General features: G+C 38.5%; 1 protein-coding gene across 3 annotated transcripts in view; it reads right to left on the reverse strand.

Annotated features, from left to right (window-relative positions):
• Nucleotides 1-25,349, reverse strand: part of LOC310648238 (dnaJ homolog subfamily B member 6-like) — a 218,535-nt gene that overhangs the window by 150,554 nt on the left and 42,632 nt on the right. For all 3 annotated transcript variants that reach the window (XM_083375988.1, XM_083375986.1, XM_083375987.1), the window contains exon 3: nucleotides 23,773-23,882. In XM_083375988.1, the coding sequence (XP_083232114.1) occupies nucleotides 23,773-23,882 (110 nt within the window). The remainder of the gene's footprint in view (nucleotides 1-23,772; nucleotides 23,883-25,349) is intronic.

A 25,349-nucleotide genomic window follows, 5' to 3' on the forward strand; every position in this document is an offset into this window, starting at 1 on the left:
AGGCTCCTCCAGTGGACCATGACCCGGCACTCGCCCCAGTCCCATCCCCCCTCCGCTTGAGACCCTCAGATCCGCCCCAGTCCTGCCCAGCTCTGCACAAGTGCCCCTGACGCAAGTGAAGTTGAGCTGGCCACGCCCACCCAGTAGTTTATTTTATTTATTTATTTAGTTATATTTATATACTGCCCTATTCCCTGAGGACTCAGGGCGGTTTACAGGGAATTAAAAATCCAAAATACAAAAATTAAGAACCAAATTAAAAAATATTAAATTAACCCTGTAGTCAGTTAAAAAGAACCCCAAATTAAAAAATTCCTCCTCAGTCTGGGCCCGAGAGCTCGAAGAGCCAGGTCTTCAGGCCCCGGCGGAATGATCGAAGGTCGGGGGCAGTTCTCAGCTCCACTGGCAGCTGGTTCCAGAGGGCAGGCGCTCCCACCGAGAAGGCCCTATCCCTGGGTGTCACCCGCCGGCAGTCTCTTACCGGCGGGACCCTGAGCAGACCCTCCCTGTGGGAGCGCACTGGGCGAAGGGCATTTGATGCCGGCAGCAGGTGTTCCCTCAGATATCCCGGACCCAGGCCATGTAGGCCACACCCATGGCAGCCATGGCCACCCAGTGGGCCACGCCCGTCCGGCACCCAATGATAAATAAGTGGGGTTTGGGTTGTAGTTTGGGCACTCAGTCTCTAAAGGTTTCCCCATCACTGCTCTAAAGTATGCTTTAGCTGTATCCTATACATTTTGTAATGTTGTATCTTCTTTATTTTCTTTAAACAGAAGCTCTATTTCTTTTTTGCTAGTTCTATAAATTCTCTTTCTTTTAACATAGACTGATTTAAAGTCCATCTTGGTCTTTTTTGTATTCCTCTTCATATCACTTTTAATGGATTATGGTCTGCCCATGTATCTATTTCTATCTCAATTCCCTGTATATTCATACTCAATTCAGATATCATCCAAATCATATCAATTCTTGACCAGTATTTTTGGCTGTTTGAATAAAAGCCAGTTAATTTCCCTTCAAATGTCTTGTATTCCAATTTCGTCTGTCATATCAAAAAATGTCTTAGGTAATCTTCTTCCGGTTTTCCCTGTTTTACTGCTTTTATAGTCAATTGTTCCATCTACTATCGCATTAAAATATCCTAAAATATTTTAGTACTTCATTTCTGTTATTTTTCTATGTAAGCTTTGATAGAATTCTTCTTGATTATTGTTTGGTGCATAGATTGCTACTAACAATGTTTGCTTTTGGTGTAAATATATTTATACCACTGCAATTCTTCCTACTTCATCTGAGTACACCATTTTAGAATCTATTGTCTCTTTGATATATACAGCGACACCTCTTTTTTTCTGATGTGCTGATGCATAGCAGTTTCCCAATTTTTGGATATTCCAATAATTTATATATGTTGCTTTTTTATATGTGTCTCTTGCAAACAAATTATATCTATATTCAATTTCTGTAATTTCCTAAAAGTTTTGTTTCTTTTGGATGGGGAGTTTAGTCAATTTACATTCACTGAAAAAATTACATTTTCTTTCTCCATTTCCATTATTTGTATTTAGGTCTAGTCGCTCTTGTAATCCTGTGTTCTCTGGCAGTTCCTTCACCTTCACCCTCTTGTTCATCTTTCTCTTTCTGTTCTCCTATTTTTATGGTTGCTCCTTGGGCCATCTCTTCCGTTTGTTTCTGTTCCTTGCTCTCTTGTTGTTGTTGCACTCCTTCATCTAGAATTGCTCGATTCCTTGCTTCGAAGTCCTCTGCTTTCCAGATTGAATCCAGTCAATATCTTGTGTTGTTCCAGTTTATTAAGATGCCTTCCGGCATTAACCATCTAAAGTTTATGACTTTTGCAATCAGCTTTGTAGTTAAGAAATGGTAGTGTCTTCGAGTGTCTCTTACTCTCTTTGGTATCTGTTTTAAAACCACAATTTCTTTATTTTTATATTGTAGTGGCTCATCTCTCACTTTTCTCAATACTTCATCTCTGGTTGTTTTCTTTATAAATCTTACATGTACTTTTCTTGGTAGTTTATTTTTCCTTGCGTAACTTGAATTCATTCAAAATATTTCATCTATCTCTATTTGCATCTCTGCTCTGTCTGCATTCAAAACCTCTGCCAGAAGCCCAATAATCACAACTGCTATGTCTTCTTATCTGAGCTCAGGGATGTTTTGAAATCTCAAATAATGTTCCAGCTTATCTATTTCTAAAATTGCCATTGCCCCCTCTAAATTTTGATTAGCTTGTTCTAATTTTTCATTTTCTTGCATTAACATTTCCATTTTATCAGTGCCCTCTGATTTATTTTCCATTTTCTGAATTCTTTGTTCATTTTTAATAATCATTTGATGTTGAGCTTCAGATTGTGTGTTTATATCCAAAACTTCTTCACTTAATTTTTCTAATTTACTTTGTGTCTCTTCGTGGTTTTTTTGCATTATCTCTTGAATCAATTTTAGTGAAGTCTGCATTTCATTTGGGGCAGTGCTTATTTTCTCACACTGCAACATTGTTTCAATAGATCCCTCGGTTGTTGGGCTGGCTTGTCCAACAGAGGGTACAGAAGAGGTCTTCTTCATAAGTCTAGTAATATTTGATGTACTCATATTAGAGCCAACAGTCTTAGAATAAAATCCAGAATGCAAAAGAGAGCCAGCTTTTGGCCAAATCCACCGCCTCCAGTCGAGTCTCCGATACAAAGCGCTCACTTTCTCCAAACAATTTCTGTTTAGTTATATTATAGCCCACGTCAACAAATGTAGCTATGAGGAGTGTTCTCCCTTGTAATCTCATGCCAAGGCACTTTGTTTTCTGCAGGTGTACTTTATTCAAGGTAAGATATTTCCAAAAGGGTTTTTCCAGTGTTTCTTTGTACTGTCGTTTCTTCTTTCACCACTAGATATCCTCATATGCTCATTTATTAATGTCTGATATTCTTTTTTTATTATTAAAGAGTTTTACAAAAACAAGATTTTACAATATATCCCCAAATCCCCCCCACCCCAAACCCGCCCACTTCCCCCCCCACTTCCCAGAGCTAAATACAGGATTATAGTTATAATAATCATATTCTAAATAAAAATTATACATAATATACAATTAACCAAATTCATAATGTGCTTTAACTCCCCTTTAACATAAATACATACAGAGTAACAACACTAAGATCAATAACAATATCCCTCTAAAATCTACTCATAAGCTAAATGGAACTTTTTAGTCCCATATTTATTCTGAATATAATCTATCCATCTCCTCCAAACTGAAATATATCTTTCCTGTGAATGATCTTTCAAATAAGCAGAAATCTTAGACATTTCTGCAAGATTCGAAACTTTAAACACCCATTCTTCTATCGTAGGCAAACTATCCTTCTTCCAATATTGTCCCACCAGTAACCGTGCTGCTGTTATCAACATCAAATTGGTTTCTTTAACATCACAATCTACAACAATACCCAATAAAAACAATTGCAGAGAAAACTTTATCTTTCTCTTAAAAATCTTTTGAATGTTCCACCAAATTTTAATCCAAAAAGCTTTTATATTTCTACAAGTCCACCACATATGAGAATAGGTGGCTTCTAAACTACCACATCTCCAACATTTAGACTGTAAGTTAGGATACATGTTAGACAACTTCTTGGGATCCAGATGCCATCTATAAAACATTTTATAAAAATTTTCTCTTAAATTTTGAGCCTGAGTAAATTTAACATTTCTGACCCAAATTATCTCCCAAGTGTCCAGCGAAATCGGTTCCTGAATATTTTGTGCCCACTTTATAATACAATCTTTAACTAATTCCGTTTCCGAATCCAATTCAATTAAAGCATTATATATCCTCTTTATATGTGCACAATTTAAATCTCTAATTTGTTTTACTAAATTTTGATCTGTAATTGTGATGCCAACCTTCTGATCCAACTTCCACCTAGCTTTCAATTGGGTATATTGAAACCAAGAGTAACTTATGTTTTCTTGTCTTAACTCATCTAATGATTTAAGTTGCCAATCAGTCCCTTCCAATCTAAGTAATTCCTTATAAGAAACCATATCCAAACTCACTCCCATAGATACGCCCTCTATTGCGTGTCCAGGAATTCCCCAAATCGGTATTTTATAATTTAACTTATAATAATACTTTTTCCAGACATGCAATAAAGCACTTCTAAGAATATGGGATTTAAAAGCCCTATCCACCTTCTTATCGTAAAGCAAATATGCATGCCATCCATATACCAAATCCCAACCCTCAAGATGAAGTATTCTCTTATTAGTTAAATTAAGCCAATCACTAAACCACGTCAAGGCAACAGCATCATAATACAATTTCAAATTCGGCGCCTTAAGTCCCCCTCTTTCCCTAGCATCTTGTAAAATCTTAAATTTAACTCTTGGTTTTTTTCCCCAGCCCAAATAAATTTATTAATACCCTTCTGCCATTGATCAAGGTTGGCATCCTTTTTCAATATAGGTATCATTTGAAACAAAAAGAGAAACTTTGGCAGAACATTCATTTTAACAACTGCAATTCTTCCCAACAAAGATAATTGTAATTTTTTCCAATTATTTAAATCCCTTTGTACCTTCAACCATAGTGTTTCATAATTATTCTTATACAATTTTACATTTGAAGCTGCAATATATACTCCTAAATATTTAACCTTTTTCACTATTTCAAAACCTGTTAATTTAGAAAACATATCCCTTTCACTCATAAATTCTTAGATAATATCTTAGTCTTATTACTATTCACCTTGAACCCAGAAACCTTACCGTACTGAGTTATAATTTCCATCAAATCTATAACCGACTGTAACGGTTGAGATACTGTCACAACCAAGTCATCAGCAAAAGCTCTCAATCTATAATCATTCTGTTTTATTTTAATTCCCTTTATCATAGAGGACTCTCGAATTTTAATTAATAAAATCTCTAATGTTAAAAAAACAATAATGGTGATAGGGGGCATCCCTGTCTTGCATCTTTTTCAATTTTAAAGGTCTCTGTTAGCCCCCCATTAACTATAATTTGTGCAGTTTGTTGTTGATATATAGCTTTAATAGTATGTAAAAAACCTTCTCCAAAATTCATCTCAACAACTCTCAATAAAAATTGCCAATTCAATTGGTCAAAGGCTTTCTCTGCATCCAAAAATATCAATGCTGCGGAGACTTGGTTGTTCTTATCCAAATATTCAAGCAAGTTTACAATTTGTCTTACATTATATTTCATATACCTCCCAGATATAAATCCCGATTGATCACTATGAATCATTTGTTTCAAAACTTGCATTAATCTATTAGCCAATACTTTAGCAAAAATCTTATAATCTGTATTCAAAAGCGATACAGGTCTATAATTTTTAGGTTGAGTAAGGTCTTGATCCTCCTTTGGAATCAATGATACAAAAGCTGTCCTCCATGATGGAGGAACTGCACCTCCAGTCTGAATTTCATTAGACAAAATCTTTAAGGGTTCAATCATTTCGACCAACATTTTATAGTAAATTGCTGTTAATCCATCTGTTCCCGGAGCCTTGCCCAATTTCAACTGTTTAATAGCTAAAGAAATTTCTTCTGATGTAATTGGGCAATTCATCTCAAGTTGTTGTTCTTTTGAGAGTCTCGGAAAATAAGCTCCCTGTAAATACTTGTCTATATCTAAAGCTTGTATATTTTCTTTAGAATATAATTTCGAATAAAAATCTAAAAAACTCCTCTTAATCAAATTTTGTTGGTAGACTTCTTTTCCTTTATATTCTATTTTATCTATAGTACGTGATTTCTTTTTCTTCCTTAATTGGTAAGCCAACCATCTACCAGGCTTATTAGCGTTACAAAAAGTATTATGTTTAGCATAGCGCAAATTAGTTGCTACTTGATCAGCCAGTAGCATGTTAAATTGTTCTTTCAGTAAATGTATTGAAATCCTTAAATTATTATCCAATGGATTCAAAATAAGCTTTTTCTCTTTAGATTTAATCTCTTCCTCAAGATCTAAACATTTTTGCATTTGCTTACGCCTGTAGGCGTTGTTCATATAAATCAAAACCCCTCTCATATAAGCTTTACTAGCATCCCAAACCATTTCCATCGATGTACCTTTATGCATATTTGTAACAAAAAATTCTTTCATGTGTTCTCTACATTTCTGCAAGAACAAGTCATTTGTAAATAAATTCTCATTCGGCCTCCAGGATCGTCTACTACCATCTTCAGCAAAAAACTCCAACCAAACAGGACTATGATCAGACATTGTCCTAGGGAAAATCTTAACGTTCTTAACCGAAGAAAAAAGATCAGTAGTAATCAAAATAAAGTCAATCCTAGAGAAAGATTTATGTCTATCCGAAAAAAAGGTAAAATCTCCGTCTCTCATATTCCTTTCCCGCCATACATCTCTTAATTCCAGATCCTCCTTCAAATCAAAAAAAGCTTTAGCCAATTTTGAATTAAAAAAGTTTTTGGAGGATCCCTTCTTGTCTTCAGATGGGACCAAAACTCCATTCCAGTCCCCCATCATGATAACAGATTTATAATCCAATTCGATTAGTCTCTGATGTAAAAATTTGAAGAATTTTTGCTGTTGTTGATTTGGAGCATATAATCCAATAAGAAGAACTTTCTTTCCTTGTAATATTAATTCAATACTAACATATCTCCCTTGTTTATCCGATTCAATCAATCTTGCCGAAAAATCTTTTCTTAAATAAATGACCACTCCAGCCTTCTTGTCCGGAGCAAAAGATGCAAAATGTGTTCCCAATCGGGAATTAATCAGATACTTTTGGTCTTTTAATGCAATATGTGTCTCTTGTAAGCAAACAATGTCATTTTTATGTTGTTTCAGATAAAAAAATACTTTCTTTCTTTTCTGTGGTGAATTTAAGCCATTAACATTCCATGTCAGGAACTTCACCATCTCTGGTGACCATGAGGCTTTGGAACATAACTTGAAGATCAGCTGTTGCTCTCTTTGGATGTGCTCCTCCCACAGGCTCTGAGACAGCCGCATCTTGCGTAGTTGGACCAGATACAAACTTCTGTTTTTGCTCTTTTTCCATACGCTTATATGCAGCCCTTGTCATCCTCTGTTCTTTTGGGTCTTCCTTTAATGCCAAACTCTGCTCCATAACCTCCGCCTGCCGTATCTCCCCAAGAGGCAATGACATTGCCCCTTCACTCAATTGTTTATCTTCTTGTCTTGCTTCTGTTCTTTTGATTTGAGGAGACGGTGGTGAACCTGCTTTCAGGACCTTAGTGTAGAAATCTTTTGCTTTTAAAATTTTATCCAATCTGTATCTGGTCCCTGCGTAATTTACCACAATTCCATTAGGTATTTCCCATCTGAACTGGATTTGTCGCTTCTTAAGCTCATCGGACAGAAAGGCAAAATCTTTCCTTTTTCTAAGAATTTTTGGAGGTATCTCCTTTAAAATCATGTCTTGACCTGCAATTTGAAATCTTTCCCGATAAAAGGCCTGGATAATAGAATTTCTGGTTGATCTCCTGGAAAAATAAATCACTACATCTCTAGGCAAATTTTTTTGCCTAGCAATCCAGGAGTTAACCCTAAATGTCTTATCCATTTCTTTAAGTAGTTCTTCAGGTTCACCTTTCAAAACAGGAGCCACTGCTTGTGAAACTTCCCATTCCAAATCTTCTTTAGGATTCTCTTTAAGGCCTCTGATACGCAATGCAAACTCCATGTTCTTATATTGTGATATAATAACTTCGTCCTCTGTTCTGTCAATCTTGGCCTCTGCTCTATCAATCTTCTGTTCAGCATCAATGATTTTATTTTCCAAATTCTCCACATACTCCATAACTGAGTCCACACGAACATCCAGGTGTTCTATATGTGCAGTCAAACCCTGGAGTGCAAGCACTATATCTCCCCTCATCTGGTTGTTTTGGTTAACAAATTCTTCCCTTGTTTCCTTTATTTCTTGCTGCAAAACTTGTGTTGACTGCATCACAACTCGCTGAATGTCTGTCAGTGTAAATGCAGGAGGTGGGGGGGAGGGTGGTTGTACTGTAGGTTTCATCGAAGTCTGCCCTACAGCTTGTGGTAAAGGTGAAGAAATAACATTCTTAGAAATTGGAGGCCCTCCCCCACGTCTCACAGCCATCTCTTAGGTTTCGATTTCCTCTTTCAGCCAGCAGAATCAAAGTTCAGGAAAAAAAGGGGGGGGGGAAAGGGAAAGGAAGGAAAAAATAAAAGTTCTCCCAAAGTTCCTTAAGCTTCAATAAGAAAAGAGGGAACAAGCTTCCAAATAAACAAAATCCGGTACTGGGTAAAGTCAGTTGCAAATTGTATCTCTTGCTATGTAGCAAAATATAACAGTTTTCCAACGCACTCACTTCACACAGGAAAGAAACATTCCAGCACCATTTTTACTCCATTTCAAACTTAAAACTTGAAGAAGATAATGAATCTGAGTTAAAGTTAAAATCCAACTTGAAAATTCAGATCTTCCTGCTTTGCTCTGCCTGCTTCTCAAAGAAACAAAATAATCACAGTCCCATCTAAGCAGCAGGTGCAGTTGTCGCGTCTGGTTCCGCTCCTTTTGGAGTGAAAACGTCCTGAGAGCGGAGAGAGCCTGGGCTCCGAGGGGCCTCACCCTGTTATCCCCCAAACTACTTGAGAGAATCGCAGGGGAGCTCTACCTCTACCCAGGCAAGCTTGCCTCTCCCTCTTCTCCCAAGGGAGAAGCTCCAGCGCCGCATGACAGCTGATTTTCGCTGCCTCCGAGCGCTTTCACGCTTCCCAGGATCGGGCGGCTTCAAAACACCGCCATTCGGCGCGGCAGCGCTACCGGAAGTCCAATGTCTGATATTCTTTAAGAATCTTCCCCTTTGTAGTTACTTGCCGCTTTTAAATTAATCCTTCTGGGGGTCTTTACTTTTTAGCTCTACCCCGTCAGGGAATCAACATTTTGTAATCTACAAGGAGAAGGAAAAAGGCACTGGCTCACCCAGTCTCAGCATGCTGTTGACAGTCAGCTGTTTAGCGAAGCGCTGTGGCTCCTCGGTCTCCCTCCGGCTGGGGATGACTTGGGCTGCCTCGGTTCACCCAGCAGCCTTTCCTCCACCCTTTCAGAGGATTTCTTCAATCCGCTCCGATCGACCACCACCTGATCCAAACTCCTGGAGTGTCCCTCCTTCTTCGTTGCCCCTCCAGGGCAACTTTCTGACCCTTTAAGGGTTGCTGGACAAAGCGAATTTGGACTTGGAAGCCAGAGCGCCGGCTTCTTCCATGTGTCTTATTGGCACTGTTAGGAATTGTTGTGCAGAGGTCTCCTTGTGTTACCAAGGGTTTGCACAGACAAGGAAGGGTACTGAGAGCAGTAAGAGTCACACAGTAACCACAAGAGTACACTGAGTTGTGAAAGCAAAACGTACTTTACTTTTGAGGTGGTGTAAAAACAAAAATGCACGGTCAAAAAGAAAACAGTCCAGGTCATACACAATAGTAACAGTCCAAGGAGTATTCCAAATACAAAGTCTTCTTACCGGTCCAGAGGTCAAATACACAGTTCAGGTTTATCACAGTAGTAAACCAACAGTACAGCAAAACAATAATAGTAGAGAGAGCAGTGAATTCAGAGAGAAAGAAGCTACGTTCCTAGCTCCCTCTTATGGTCATGAGAACACTTAAACACCCATTGGCCAATTAACATCTTAAAGTCACAACATCATCATGGCTTATATATTTCCAACCCAATATGTAGGCTATCATCATATGCCTAACATTCTCCCCTTTGGGTAGGATAATATATAACATTTACAATCTTATGCACATTCTTTCACAATTAGCATTGTGTTTCACAGCACTTTGGACCTTCGTAAAATGGTCTGCGATATTTACATCAGATGGGCATTACATCAATGTGTTAATTTATCCTTAACACATTGTCTTACATGTAGATAACAAAGATCTGTATGTTTAGATCTTGTTCTTACTGAAGCATTGTTTGCCATCTTTATCGCAGCTTGATTGTCCTCATACACAATAAATGGATCATTTACATTTAAACCCATATCCAACAGTAATTGTTTGTACACTAGCAGTTCTGTACATAACACTGATAGACATGAAAATTTAGCCTCCATTGTAGACAGGCTTATGTGCTTTTGCCTGATAGACTTCCATCCAATCAAAGAATCACCCAACATTATAGCCAATCCTGAAGTAGATTTACAAGTGCTTGTATCAGAGGCAAAACTCGCATCTGCATATGCTGTAAGGATTAACTCATGATTTGGCTCTAAATATAACGAGTAGTGAATAGACTGCTTCAAATACCTCAATACCCTTTTAGCTGCTTGCCAGTGTATCACAGTTGGTTCATTATTGTACCTGGCTAATTGGTTGACACTATAAGAGATATCAGGTCTAGTCCAATTACTCAGATACATAAGACTACCTATTAAAGATTGGTACGTAGTCTTATCAAATACAGGACTCTCAACATAAGTGTCCTTGAAATCCATAGCCATCGGAGTTTTTGCTGGTTTACATAGTTCCATATTGTATCTCTTTAATAACTGAGATATTTTACTGGCTTGCGAAACCTTAAAACCCCTATTCATTTTCACAATATCTAACCCCAAATAGTGGCTTATTTCCCCAAGGTTCCTAATTGTAAATTTGTTTTGCAAACCTTGAAATAATGGTTCGTGCTTCTAACTGTTTTCATTATGATTGCAATATCATCTGTGAATAATAGAAGAAAACATAACACTCCATTGTGTTCTCTTCTAAACAAACAAGGATCAGCATCACTGGCTATAAAACCTATTGCATTCAACTCATTGACTATACATTTATTCCACTCATAACCAGATTGTTTCAATCCATAGAGGCTTTTCCTTATTTTCCAACAATCATGGTCTCTATTATTAGTCAATCCTGGTGGTATTCTGAAATAAATAGTATGTTGCAATGGACCATGTAAATAAGCAGTTTCCACATCTACATGACTAACCATATATTGGTTTTTAGCCGCCCACACTAAAGCTGCTCTTAAAGTAGTTGCCCTCAGACTGGGTGCAAACACCTCATCATAATCCTCAGTAGTTTGGGCAAAACCTTGTGCAACCAAACGTGCCTTATGGGTAACAGTCCCATCAACACCCTTCTTAATTTTATAAACCCATTTACATCCTATAGCTTGCTCACCAGGTGGCAGCTTTGCTTTCTCATAGACTTTAAGATCCTGCAAAGACTTCAACTCCCTGTTCATTGCAGCTTTCCATGATGCCTGTTCCTTTTCAGGATACATCCTGATCTCATCATAGTTAGAAGGCTCTAAATCAACTTGGCATATTACACTGGCTTCATAGCAATCAGGTGGACGTCTGATGCGTTGAACGCCTAGGAAGTACAGGGCTTCGTACTGATATTTCCTCTGTTTCCTCTTTTATCTCCCCTATCGCATCTTCATCTTTTGCAGATGCAGAAGATGTCTTATCATCTCTAGGTATTTTATCATGGGAGCCCTCAAATACTAGAGGATCTGTGTTAACTGTTTCTTGTTCTAATCTATCCCAACCAACGTGCTCATGGAATTTGGCACTAGCACTACTATATACATTGGTGGTGCCTTGTTCCCAGAAACGATAGGATCTATGATTAGATTCATAACCCACAAAGTATAATTGCCTAGCCCTATGTTGGCCTATACTCCTGAGTTGTGCAGGAATGTGGACCCATGCTGGGGTGCCAAACGTGTGCAGATAATCCAGGTTTGGTTTTCTACCATGCTATATTGTGTATGGTACGTTACCGGTAGAAGAATTAACTACTATATTCAGAATATGGTTTGCACATTTTGCTGCCTCCCCCCACAGTCTATCTGTTAAGCCAGAATCTTTTAACATGGTTCTTATCATGGCTTGTAACGTTTGCCCACGTCTCTCAACAAATGCATTATGTTGAGGCCTATAAGGGGCTGAACGTTTATGCTCAATGCCAGCTGATTCTAGCATATCAACAAAGCGTTTGTTTCTAAATTCAGTGTCATTATCAGTTATTATGCACTGAACTTTTCGCTTTGTTTTCCTCTCTGCAAATTTAAGCCAGTTAGAAAAATGTTGGAAAGTGTCTGCCTTTGACTTAAGCAGATAACAAAAACCATAACGAGAGTAATGGTCAAGGATACTTAAAATATAACATGATCCTCCTAAACTAGGCTTCATGGGTCCAATTAAATCTGCAAATACAACTTCCAAAGGTACAGTTGTTTTGAAGCCGTTTAACCTGTTTGCAGGAGTTGCCTTACTCTTTTCCTGATTACAGGCATTGCAATTCAAATACTTACTACATGGCTTCAGTTTAATTCCTTGTACTAACTCAACTGTTTTACGTAGTGAGTTAAAGTTTACATGCCCTAACCGCCTATGCAGTAAATGTATGCATTCATCATGTGGCTTCTTGTTCTCACATATCGAGTTAGCTTTTACTGTACTAACCTGGTTACTTGTGAGAACGAATAAACCGTTTTTCAAATTAGCAGTTACACAGGTTCCATTCCTTTCAATAGTGCATTGCTCCCCTCTGAATGTTACCACAAACCGAACTTTAACCAATTCCCTTAGACATAACAGGTTGAATCTTAGTTTAGGTATATATAACATAGGTAACTGTTCATCAATGTATGGACAATAGGAATTACCTTCACCAGAGGCCTTCATCTTCCAACCATTTGCCAGTGAAACATATTGGTTGCTGTTTTTCATATTAACAAACCTCTCTTTAACTTTGGTGATACATTGTGAAGCCCCACTATCAACCACCCATAGATCATTATTTCTGGATGTTGGTTCACCAGAAAAAGCCAAACCAATGCCCTTCTTTGCTTTCCCACCGCTATTCATATTCTGTTTTCTACCCTTTCTACAGAATTTGGCTATATGCACTCTAGCCCCACAAGAATAAAATTTCTTGACGTTGTAAGCAGTGGTAAATTGCTGCTCCTCTAGTGGCTGTGTCTCTCTCAGCTGGTCTCTGTCACGCCTTCTTCTGGACTCTTCCAGCAGTCTCCCAGTAATGTTAGCCAAAGTCAGTTCCTCTCTGGTCAGAACTTCCAAAGAAGAAACATACTCGTCATAACTTTCATCCAAAGAGGACAGAATAATATAGACCTGATGCAACTCTGAAAAAATCAGCTCTTTTTCATGAAGCTCTTGAAAAGTTGCCTTCATGTAGTTTAAATGGGTCAACATATCTCCATTCTTCTGCAGACGAATCCTAAACAGCTTACGTGTAAAGGTGTATATGTGCACCCACACTGTCTCGAACATAAAGCCTTCGCAAAATGTTCCAACACTTAGCAGCAGACTCCTCACCACGAATATGGACAAGCTGCTGGTCATTCAGTGTTAGTCCAAAAATGCAAAGTGCCTTTTCGTTGTTACGTTTAAAGTTGTCTTATCTTTTTTGCATCGTCCTCGTCATCTAGATCCCAGGCAGTAGTATCTGGTGGGTTATTAACTACAGTCCATAGTCCTTCCTTGCGCAAAAGCAAGCTACATTTTGTGGACCAGGAAACATAGTTTGTCCCATCCAACCGGGTTATCCAGGAGATGCCTGACAACTGTTCTTGTGCCATTTTACACCAAATAGCTAACACAAACTCAGCTATGTTACTGTGTGTACTTACTCTCAGTACAGGCCTGGGCCCATAACCAGTGATAGGTATTGTTGTGCAGAGGTCTCCTTGTGTTACCAAGGGTTTGCACAGACAAGGAAGGGTACTGAGAGCAGTAAGAGTCACACAGTAACCACAAGAGTACACTGAGTTGTGAAAGCAAAACGTACTTTACTTTTGAGGTGGTGTAAAAACAAAAATGCACGGTCAAAAAGAAAACAGTCCAGGTCATAAACAATAGTAACAGTCCAAGGAGTATTCCAAATACAAAGTCTTCTTACCGGTCCAGAGGTCAAATACACAGTTCAGGTTTATCACAGTAGTAAACCAACAGTACAGCAAAACAATAATAGTAGAGAGAGCAGTGAATTCAGAGAGAAAGAAGCTATGTTCCTAGCTCCCTCTTATGGCCATGAGAACACTTAAACACCCATTGGCCAATTAACATCTTAAAGTCACAACATCATCATGGCTTATATATTTCCAACCCAATATGTAGGCTATCATCATATGCCTAACATTCTCCCCTTTGGGTAGGATAATATATAACATTTACAATCTTATGCACATTCTTTCACAATTAGCATTGTGTTTCACAGCACTTTGGACCTTCGTAAAATGGTCTGCGATATTTACATCAGATGGGCAATACTCTAGCTGTATTAATTTATCCTTAACACATTGTCTTACATGTAGATAACGAAGATCTGTATGTTTAGATCTTGTTCTTACTGAAGCATTGTTTGCCATCTTTATCGCAGCTTGATTGTCCTCATACACAATAAATGGATCATTGACATTTAAACCCATATCCAACAGTAATTGTTTGTACACTAGCAGTTCTGTACATAACACTGATAGACATGAAAATTCAGCCTCCATTGTAGACAGGCTTATGTGCTTTTGCCTGATAGACTTCCATCCAATCAAAGAATCACCCAACATTATAGCCAATCCTAAGCTCCCTCTTATGGCCATGAGAACACTTAAACACACATTGGCCAATTAACATCTTAAAGTCACAACATCATCATGGCCTATATATTTCCAACCCAATATATAGGCTATTATCATATGCCTAACAGGCGCCCAAAACCGGAACTGTTTCAGATTCTTTCTTTCCTTGACTTGCCAACAGAGACAAAAGGGGGAGAATGGAATGTGGGTTATATCTGCAGCTGTAGAGATTGATTTGGAAACTGAAGGTTCTTTCTCATAATAATTGTCTGATGCTTCCTTTCTTCTGCTGTGAAAGCGATACAAATTTAATTCCTAACTTAGGGTAGTTTAATAGATCCTGATCTTGAGTCTTTATATGTGTTTCTTATAGAATTGTTATATCTAAATTTTTCTTACTGAGCTTATTCAAAATTATATTTCTCTTAGCTGGGGAGTTTAGTCCATTAACATTTAATGATAATACTATTAATATTTCTATATTACTGCCTCTGTTTTGATCTTGTTGCCCTTGTCCGTCTATCTTCCTTAACTTCTTTGTGTCTACACTCATCATTGTTGTCATGGTGCATTCTCATTTTTTTCTCTTCTCTCTGTTTCCTGTTCTTTTTCTTGTGATTCCTGTGTCTTTCTATTATATCTCTCTGTATTGTTCCCTTCTCTTAACTCTCTTTCTTTTAGTTCATCTTCATTGCCTAGATGCTACTGGAAAAACTCTTCTGCTTTATCAATTGAATCTAACCTATATCTCTTTTCTTGCCAGGTCACCACAATCCCTTCCGGCATCAGCCACCTAAAATTAATATTTTGTCTTATTAATTTTGATGTAATATGTTGGTAGGGCCTTCTCAGATCTCTTACCCTCCTAGGGACTTGTTTGAGGACAATTAGTTGTTTACCTCTATATTCTATTGGGTCGTCCCTTGTTCTGTGCAAAATCTCATCCCTAATTGACTTCTTCACAAATCTGATATGTACCTCCTTGGGTAAGTTATTTCTTCTCGCGTAATTTGTGTGAATTCTATATATTTCATCAATCTCATTTGCCATCTCATCTTTCCCTGTCCCTAGGGCCCTTGCTAGCAAGTCCGTCATCATTTCTGGGAGGTCCTCCCCCTTCTCTTCCTTCACGTTTTGGAAACGTAAATAGTGGTCTGCTTTCTGTTTCAAGCAGTATAATGGTTTTTTCTAACTCTTTATTTGCTTGCAAAAGTTTTTCATTCATTTCATCTACTCTTCTTTCCTCCTTATTCATTCTCTCCTCCATTTCTAATAATTTCTTTTTTTTTATTGAAAAGTTTTAACATACAATTTTTCCTTTAAAAATCCCCCCTCCCCCTCCCTTCTCCCTCCCCCCCTACCTCTCCCCCCTCCCCCCCTCCCCCCCCGACTTCCCAGAGCTAAATACAAGGTATATATAAAAAAACAATCATAAACAACCATATACTAACAACCATAAACTCTAAAATCCATCACTCTCTAGCTTATATAGGATAAAACAAACCTTAGTGATATTAAATATATATAGAAAAACAAAATAGAAAAAGAAAAGAAAGAAGACTTATTCAAATGCTACATAAAACTTCTTAACCCTATACTTGTTCTGGATAAACTCAATCCATTTTCTCCATTCCATAATATAGCGTTCTTGCGAGTGATCTTTCAAATAGGCCGAAATCTTCGCCATCTCAGCCAGGTCGGAAACCTTTAAAGTCCACTCTTCTATGGTCGGCAGTTCCTCTTTCTTCCAGTACTGACCTATCAAAAGTCTTGCTGCCGTAATTAAATTCAACATCAACTTAGTGTCCACAACTGTAGCATCTGTAATTATTCCCAACAAAAAAATTTGCGGACAAAACTTTATCCTCTGTTTAAAAATCTTCTGCATGTTCCACCAGACTTTTATCCAAAAGGCCTTAACCTTTTTACAAGTCCACCATATGTGAAAATATGTTGCGTCTTCATCACCGCACCTCCAACATTTAGGCTGATAATTCGGATACATACTTGCAAGCTTTTTAGGATCTAAATGCCATCTATAAAACATTTTGTAAAAATTCTCTCTTAGATTTTGAGCTTGTGTAAATTTTACATTCCTCACCCAAATCTTTTCCCACGTGTCCATTGTAATAACTTCCTGGATGTTTTGGGCCCATTTTATCATACAATCCTTAACAAGTTCTGTTTCTGAATCAATCTCTATCAACGCAAGATATATCCGTTTAATATGTGCTGGTCCCTGATTTCTGATTTGCTTTATCAAATTTTCATCAGTCATTGTAAAACCATTTTTCTGGTCTTCTTTCCACCTGGCCCGTAACTGAGTATATTGAAACCAATTTTGAACAACCTTCTCTTCTCGCAAGAGGCTATATGATTTCAAACACCAAACATTTCTTTCCAAGCTTAGGATCTCCTTGTAGGTAGTCACATCATGTTTGAAACCAGCATGTATATTTTCTATTGCGTGTTTTGGAATTACCCACAGTGGTATCTTGCAATCTAGCTTATGTCTATACTTCTTCCAAACTCTCAACAATGCCTGTCTTAAAATATGCACTCTAAACACATTGTCTACCTTCTTGTCATACAGCAAATATGCATGCCAGCCAAACAACAAATCGTGGCCCTCAAGATTTAATAATCTCTCTTGTGTCAAATTAATCCAATCACTTATTCCTACTAATGCAGCAGCTTCATAATATAGTTTAAGATTAGGCATTTTAAGACCACCTCTCTCACGAGTATCCTGTATAATCTTAAGTTTAACTCGTGGCCTTTTCCCTGCCCAAACAAATTTATTGATACCTCGCTGCCATTCCTCCAAATTAGAATCTTTCTTAAGAATCGGTATCATTTGAAATAAGAATAAAAATTTAGGCAGGACATTCATTTTCACTGCTGCGATCCGTCCCAACAAAGACAATTGCAATTTTTCCCAATTCTCCAATTCTTTTTGAATTTTCCCCCATAATTTTTCATAATTATTTTTATATAACTTTGTATTAGAGGGCGACAAAAGCACCCCCAAATATTTAACCCTTTTCACAATTTCAAATCCAGTTAATCCTTCTAAGAGAGCCTTTTGCGAAACTGTCATATTTTTGGCCAGAATTTTGGTTTTCTGTATATTAACTTTAAATCCAGAAACCTTCCCGTATTGTGTTATTATCTCCATCAGGTCCACAACAGAGTTCTCTGGCTGGGTCACTGTAACAACCAGATCATCTGCGAATGCTCTCAATCTATAATCCTGATCTCTAATTTGTATACCCTTAATTTTTTCTGAATTCCGTATTTTAACCAATAATATCTCTAATGTTAACACAAATAACAAGGGCGATAACGGACACCCTTGCCTTGTGCCCTTCTCAATATTACATGCTTCTGTCAGGCTATTATTAACTATAATTCGGGCAGTTTGTTTTTGATATAATGCCCTAATCGGTTGTAAAAATTTTTCCCCAAAGTCCATTTTATCTAAAACTTTCATCAAAAATTGCCAATTCAATTGATCAAAAGCTTTTTCAGCATCTAGAAAGATTAGCGCCGCAGGGATCTGGTTGTTCCTTTCCAAAAACTCTAACACATCAACTATATGCCTCACATTATTTTTCATTTGCCTACCACTAATAAACCCCGTTTGGTCCCCATGAATCACCTGTTGCAGAACCCTCATCAGTCTATTAGCCAACACCTTAGCAAATATCTTGTAATCTGTATTTAAAAGCGATATCGGTCTATAATTTTTAACTTGAGTAGCATCTTGGTCTTCCTTCGGAATCAAGGAAATAAAAGCTGTTCTCCAAGACGGTGGCACCTTTCCCCCCCTCTGGATTGTCTGGAACAGTTCCTTTAACGGTTTTATCATCTCTAATTGTAAATTTTTGTAATAGGCCGCAGTCAAGCCATCCGTACCTGGTGCTTTGTCCACCTTCAATTCCTTAATTGCTGTAAAAATTTCTTCTTCTGTAATTAATTGATTAGATGGAAAAACTTGCAGCTCTCTTTGATGGGAAGAATAGCGACAATCAAGATGAATATACTGCCCAAATTACTCTTTTTATTCCAATGTGTACCAATTAAATTAGGTAAGGATTTTTTTGAAAATTTAAATAGAGTTACATCTAAATTTATCTGGCAAGGTAAAAAACCGAGAATCAAGTTAAAATTATTACAGGATGCAAAGGAAAGAGGAGGGCTCGGCCTCCCAGATTGGGAAAAATATTATCAAGGAGCAATAGCGGTATGGATAAAGGATTGGATACATTTAAGGAATAGAAGACTACTAGCCTTAGAAGGTCATGACATGCAAATTGGGTGGCATGCTATCATGTGGGATGGAAAATATAGGGCTCATCAGTATTTTCAGAATCATCATATTAGACGGGCACTATTAGATGTGTGGATAAAAATTAAAAAAAATTAACTATATAGAAATTCCCAATTGGCTATCTATATTAGAGATTTTTATGCACCCCAAATTTATAAATCTAGGAAGTGTAATTACATATAAAGATCTCTTAGATGAAAATGGAGACCTGAAAACAAGAAAAAGATTATCAGAAGATGGTGTAGAGTTGGAATGGTGGGCATACTTACAAATACAGTCACGATACAGAAAAGATAAAAAAGAACCTGAGATAAAATTAGAGCATACACAATTAGATAAAATTCTTCTAGGAAGAGAAAATCGAATGATAAAAAAGATATACCAATATTTATTAGAACAGGATTTATTAGAAGAACAGGTAAAAGAAACAATGTTAACCTGGAGTAAAAATTTTGGTTATAATATTGACTTAGATAATTGGCAACTACTATGGGATAGAAATAGGAGGTTAATGCTAGCCACCTCCTATAAAGAGAATTTGTACAAGATGCTTTATAGATGGCATCTTCCCCCTACAAGGTTAGCAAAAATAGATAAAAAAAATCTCACCAATATGCTGGAAATGCAGAAGGCTTCCAGGGACTTATTATCATATGTGGTGGGAATGTTCAGAAGCGAAAAAATTTTGGCAGTGGATTAAAAATTGGTTGGAAGAAATATTACAACAAAAAATTGATTTAAAACCAGAAATATTTTTATTAGGGATTATTAACGATAATCTCAGTAAAGCATCTCTCTACTTATTAGTACATATCTTAACCACAGCAAGATTGGCATATGCCCAAAAATGGAAAAGAAAGGAAACACACACTGAAGAAGTAATAATAGATAAAATTTTATTCTGCGCTGAAATGGACAGGTTAACCCTAGAGGTCAAAAATAAGAACGAAACTGTCAGAATCCATTTATATCACATTCATAAATGTATGTTTCAAACATTATCCCCCCCCAATATGGATTCTGCCATCTCCCGAGGAAGGAGGAGCATTTGTGGATTCAGCCTGCCTTAGGTTATTTCAAAGACCAAGGAAACCTTTTGAACTGGGGGGATCAAAAGGGAGGGTTAGAGAAGAAGGTATCTGGCTTGTGTTTTCTTTTAATTCTGGAGAGGAAGAAGGCAATAACCATAAAGATTCGAAGTTCCTTTTTTTCCCACAAAAGGGATGACACGAAGTAGAAGGATGGGGGCTGACTAAATGGGGTTGAGGGAAGGGGGGGTTGAACCGGGTACCCTTTATAAAATTTCAATTTGTAAAACAATACTAAGTCCTGTCTTGTATTCCCACAACCAAGCATGTCCTAGTAAAGATTCCTTTTGGACTAGAACTGACTCCAAGAGTTTTTGTCTTCCTAAGACATGGTTTGGGGTGCGTCCTGACAGAAACGGAGTATTATGAAATTTGGCAAAATTTGTACAATTGGTTAGAGTTAAGGAGGATCGCTGAGATGAACATTGTTTGATTGGTTGATAATGTAAGGATTTTTTATTAGCATCTATATAATGAACATAACTGAAAGATACGTATATATAACATTGGTATTCTTGAATTGTGAGCTCTTAGGAAAGTATCCCCTCCTTGTGTGTTGCTAACAGCCATTTCCATTGGGGAAAACAGGACAAAGCAGAGTGGGGAAAAATATTTTCCTTTGCTATATTTCCAGTCTGAATTAAACCAAGGCAGGATCCCTACAAGAGAGCCTTTTTAAGGACTATGTATTAATAGAAAAGCAACTAAGCTACCTCTGTTCCTAAACGCTAAAGCTCTTGCACATAAAAAATGGAGCAGCTCTGATCAACTATCACAGCCACCATTTTGACAGTTTTGCTGTACTGTTGTCTGTGGATGCCCCCACTAAATGCAAGCACAGGATAAACTGAGCGTGGTTTTTCTCAATGTTTTAAGTGGCCACAAACTACTAGCAAAAGTGGCATTTGATGACAAGGCAAGGAGGCATCGAGAAATGTTTCCCCTTTTGCATTTGAGCATCCAAGCAGGGAGAGGAAAGGAGAAAGGGAAAGAGGAAAGACAAAGAAAAAGTAGGAAAGAGGGGAAAAGAGCAAGGAAGGAAAAAGAAGGAAAGAGGGGAAGGAAGAAAAAAGGAGAACGAAGAGGGAAGGGGAAAAAAAGAAAAGGGAAGAAGGAAGGAAGGAAAGAAGAAAGGAAGGAAGTGTTGTGATTCCTCGCCAGCCAGTGGATCTGGCAGCTGAGTCTGAGGAATCAGGTGAGGAGGAGGGGCCTGGAGTGACATTAAAAGTCAGAGGAAGGCTCTGAGGAGCTCCAAGACTTACAGTTGAACGAGGAGCCTGGCCCCTCTACTCATGCTCAGGCTGAGACATAGCTGTGCTGGGAGCCTGAGTTGGACAGTGATGAAGAACAGCTGGGACAAATCCTAGATGCACGATTGCGCAGGCAAGAGAAGCGAGTAGGACAGAGGAATACAATGGGGCAGCTCCAAAGGCAAAGGAGAAAGCATTAGGAAGCCACGCCTTGGCTGAATTATAAAACGGAAGGTGTGGGAGGTGCTGGTTGCCAAAGGCAACCATTCATGTTGAGGATCGAGTTTCTGTGGACTGTGTTTGTTTGCCTTGGACATTGACTCAGGTTAATAAAAATTGACTCAGGTCAATAAAAGGGGTTGTTTTTTCCTTGCGGTTCCTCCCTGTTTCTTGAAGAGGGGTTTCTCATGGTGAGCATAACAAGGACTCACATAGGCTAGGACAGAACAGGAAGGAAGGAAGATTATAATGAGAGGAATGGAAGCTCTGAGGGAAGTCCTACCTTAGCACTTGGCCACCAGCAGCCCTGCTGCCCTTTTGCCATCCCCTTGCCCCCTCCTGGCCTAACCTGGTGGTCTCCCATCCTGTTGTGAAGGATGCTTTGGTTACAAAGCTGGGACTCCTCACATGGAGAGGGAGTGGTACTCCCTCTGACCCATGCACTTTGCCCTCCTGCACCCACCATGAGCAACCTGGCCAAGGAGAGTGAGCACAGCAGCAGCAGCCTGGAGGAGGTAAGCGCAGCCAGCGGCCCCTCAGGAACGTGGGGCTGGACTGGGTTGAGCTGCAGGGTCCTGGTGCTCTGGGAGCTCGAGGGCCGGGCTGGGCACTTGCCCTTCGCTGCCCAGGGCTCCGGGCAGCCCACACCACCCTCTGGGAGTCCCCCTCACAGCCCAAGAGGGACAGTGAGGCTCCTCTGGTGGACCATGCCCTAGTGCTCACCCAATCCCCCCCTCCACTGGAGTCCCCTGGATCCCCCCACAGCCCCCCCCCGCCCCCCAAGTGCACCCCAGCCATTGACTTTGCTTGTCAAAAGGTTGCAAACAGGGATCACATGGCCCTGGCACACTGTGACCATCAGAAATATGAATCAGTTGCCAAGCATCCGAATGTAAATCACATGACCCGGGGGATGCTGCAATGGTCATAAATATTAAAAATGGTCATACGTTATAACTTTGAACAGACACTAAGTGAACTGTTGTAAGTCGAGGACTGCCTGTACTTTATCATTTTGTTCCTTTTTTGTCATCAAGTTTTTGACCCCTTGCTAGGCGACTGGTGGTACTCGAATACTGCCTTATCCTAAAAGTGGTACCATCGGTGAAAAGGTTGAAAAGCCCTGTCTTAAGTAAGACCAAATATGTAACAAAACTGACAACATCCTTCTCTGAATAATTTGACTTTTAGGTTATGCAGCAAAATATTCCTATTTCTTCTAAGATTCAGTTACAAGTTAGCAAAATGTGCAATGTGACAGGTTGAGGAAGGCTTTCCTAAATTTCTTCAAGACCTCTAGAGAGGAAAAAAGCTCCTAAACCTTTACCATCACGCCTCCCTTTAGCGTACTTCTCAAACTTAACAATGGTAATGAATGAGTGGTACTTATGACCAGTCCTTGAAGTTCTGGCGATCACAGCACCCTGCAGTCATGTGTTCTCGATGTGCAACCTTCCCTACTGTCTTCTCATAAGGAACATTAATGGGGAAGCCAGCAGGAAGTCGCTTAACAACCCTTGGTGATTTGCTTAACAACAGTAACTTGGGACTGCTGGAACTGCCATCGCTAAGCAGCATAGTCACGTAATGCCACACTTTACAACCACATTGCTTAGCGATAGAAATTCCAGCCTCAATTACCATTGTTAATGAATGACTACCTGTAATCTTAATGTACACAACTCCCCTAAAAATCCAAACATCAAAATGAACACAAATGAACAGTGAAAACAATACAATGTTACAATAAATCCACCATTCCCAAAATTTCAATGTAAACTAAAAGGTTCTTCACACTCCACTGTACTCTGTCTGCACCTCCCAAGGGAGATTATAGTTTGGGAAACCCTAACTATAACTAATAAAGGACAGAGCATCTGCCAGAAACCTGAATTTACATATTGGTGGGGAGAGTAAAATCAAGACTAAGCTGCATATTGCCCCCATTTATATAATCTACATTTAAATATAAAATTATTCAAATCATATAAATTATCTTCCCCTTAAACACTATGCCTGCTCCCCACTCTTACCAGCACTTTCCTTTCCTTCCCTCCCCTCTCCACAGCTGCTGTGAACAATTATCCAGTGCAGCATCTCTCTATTTTTCCAAGGAAAGTCCAGAAGAACATTTTTACCGGGTCCAATCTTGCAGAACTTTTTCCTTGATATTATGGGGCCAAATATATATTCAATAGTTTTAGGCATGTTCTAACTTCCACAGGTCCTGGTGTGGAAATCTTTCATATTACTCACCATCTGACAGCACTTCATAAGCCTCAGCAACTTGCTTGAATTGTCTCTCAGCTTCCTCTTTATTATCTGGATTTTTGTCAGGGTGCCATTTTAATGCCAGTTTACGGTACCTGAAATCAAAGCCAAAGATACTTTATTAAAGAACAACACTGCATGAACAGAAAAACAAATTAGCCTGATGAACTAAGAATTTTTTAAACATTTTAAACATCAATAGATATACTGATTAGCAATGTTAATTTCCTAATACATGATAAATATAATTTGCCCATAATAAGATTGCTCAAACTTGAGAGATTTATCTTGCCCCACTTTGCAAGCTCCCAAAGAACTAAAGGATAAACCATCTGAATGCGCTGTACCGCAATATATAGAAGAGCACAATAGGAAATGGAAAAAACACAGTAGAGGCAATTCACAGGGGTACTAAATTCTATACATAAACACAATATGTGAAAAAATAAAAAAATATTAAATTGTTTAATTAAAAATCTCATCCAGATTATACTGTGAACTGTTTACCGGCTCCTATTCTGATAATTTTATCAATCTATAACTGAATCATAGGAAGGGGTGATTAGGAAATTAGTATTAGCGACCAATTTCTTAATTTAGATGTCACAGCCAACTGATCCATAAACTTGTCCCAATTCTCAGGACTAAGTTTTGTAAGATCAGTTTTTTATTCTTGATGTAAGTTTCTGACATAAGAAACTTTATCTGAAGGCATATTTTCTTGAATGTTTTAAATAACTTCTGCTTTAAACAATCTTTCTCAGCTAATAAAACATCTAGCTATGTGACCAATTTCAACTGCGAGATTTAATTCTGGGTAAACATATAAATAATCCCCTAAATCAGGGGTGTCAAACTGCCAGCCTGCAGGCCGGTTGCATCATGCGGAGGCCACACCCACCCCAACTACGGCAATGCGAAAAAATTCGCGACATGTCATGTGACATGGTGAGTCTTGACACCCGTGACCTAAGTGGTAGTAAAGTAAGCATGAGGAAACTTTTTATAGGCTGAGAACTGCAATCACTTTTGTGTAGCTTAAGGCCTTCCTCAAAAAGTGGCTAATGCCAGGAATATAAGAAATACAGGTAGTCTTTGACTTACAACCATTCATTTAGTGACTGTTCAAAGTTACAATGGCACTGAAAAGTGACTTATGACCCCTTTTCACACTTATGACCATTGCAGCCTCCCCATGGTCACATGATCAAAATTTGGATGCTTGGCAACTGGTTAATATTTATGACGGTTGCAGTGTCATGTGATCACCTTTTGCAAACTTCTGACAAGCAAAGTCAATGGGGAAGCCAGATTCACTTAACAAGCATGTTACTACCGTAGTTTCCGGCGTATAAGACTACTTTTTAACCCATGAAAATCTTCTCAAAAGTCAGGGGTCGTCTTATACGCCGGGTGCTGAAAATTTAGGGACAGGGCTGGCTGGAAAACCTGGAGCGGATCTCCCATTTAGTCTGCGCAGGGAAAGCGGGACCAATTGGAGAAGAAGCTGCAGTCTGTGATTTTTTACAGGCTGGGGTCTGGGCGTCTTTTCTTCTAAAGTT

Source organism: Vipera ursinii, assembly GCF_947247035.1.
Source record: "Vipera ursinii genome assembly, chromosome: W".
NCBI lineage: Eukaryota > Metazoa > Chordata > Lepidosauria > Squamata > Viperidae > Vipera > Vipera ursinii.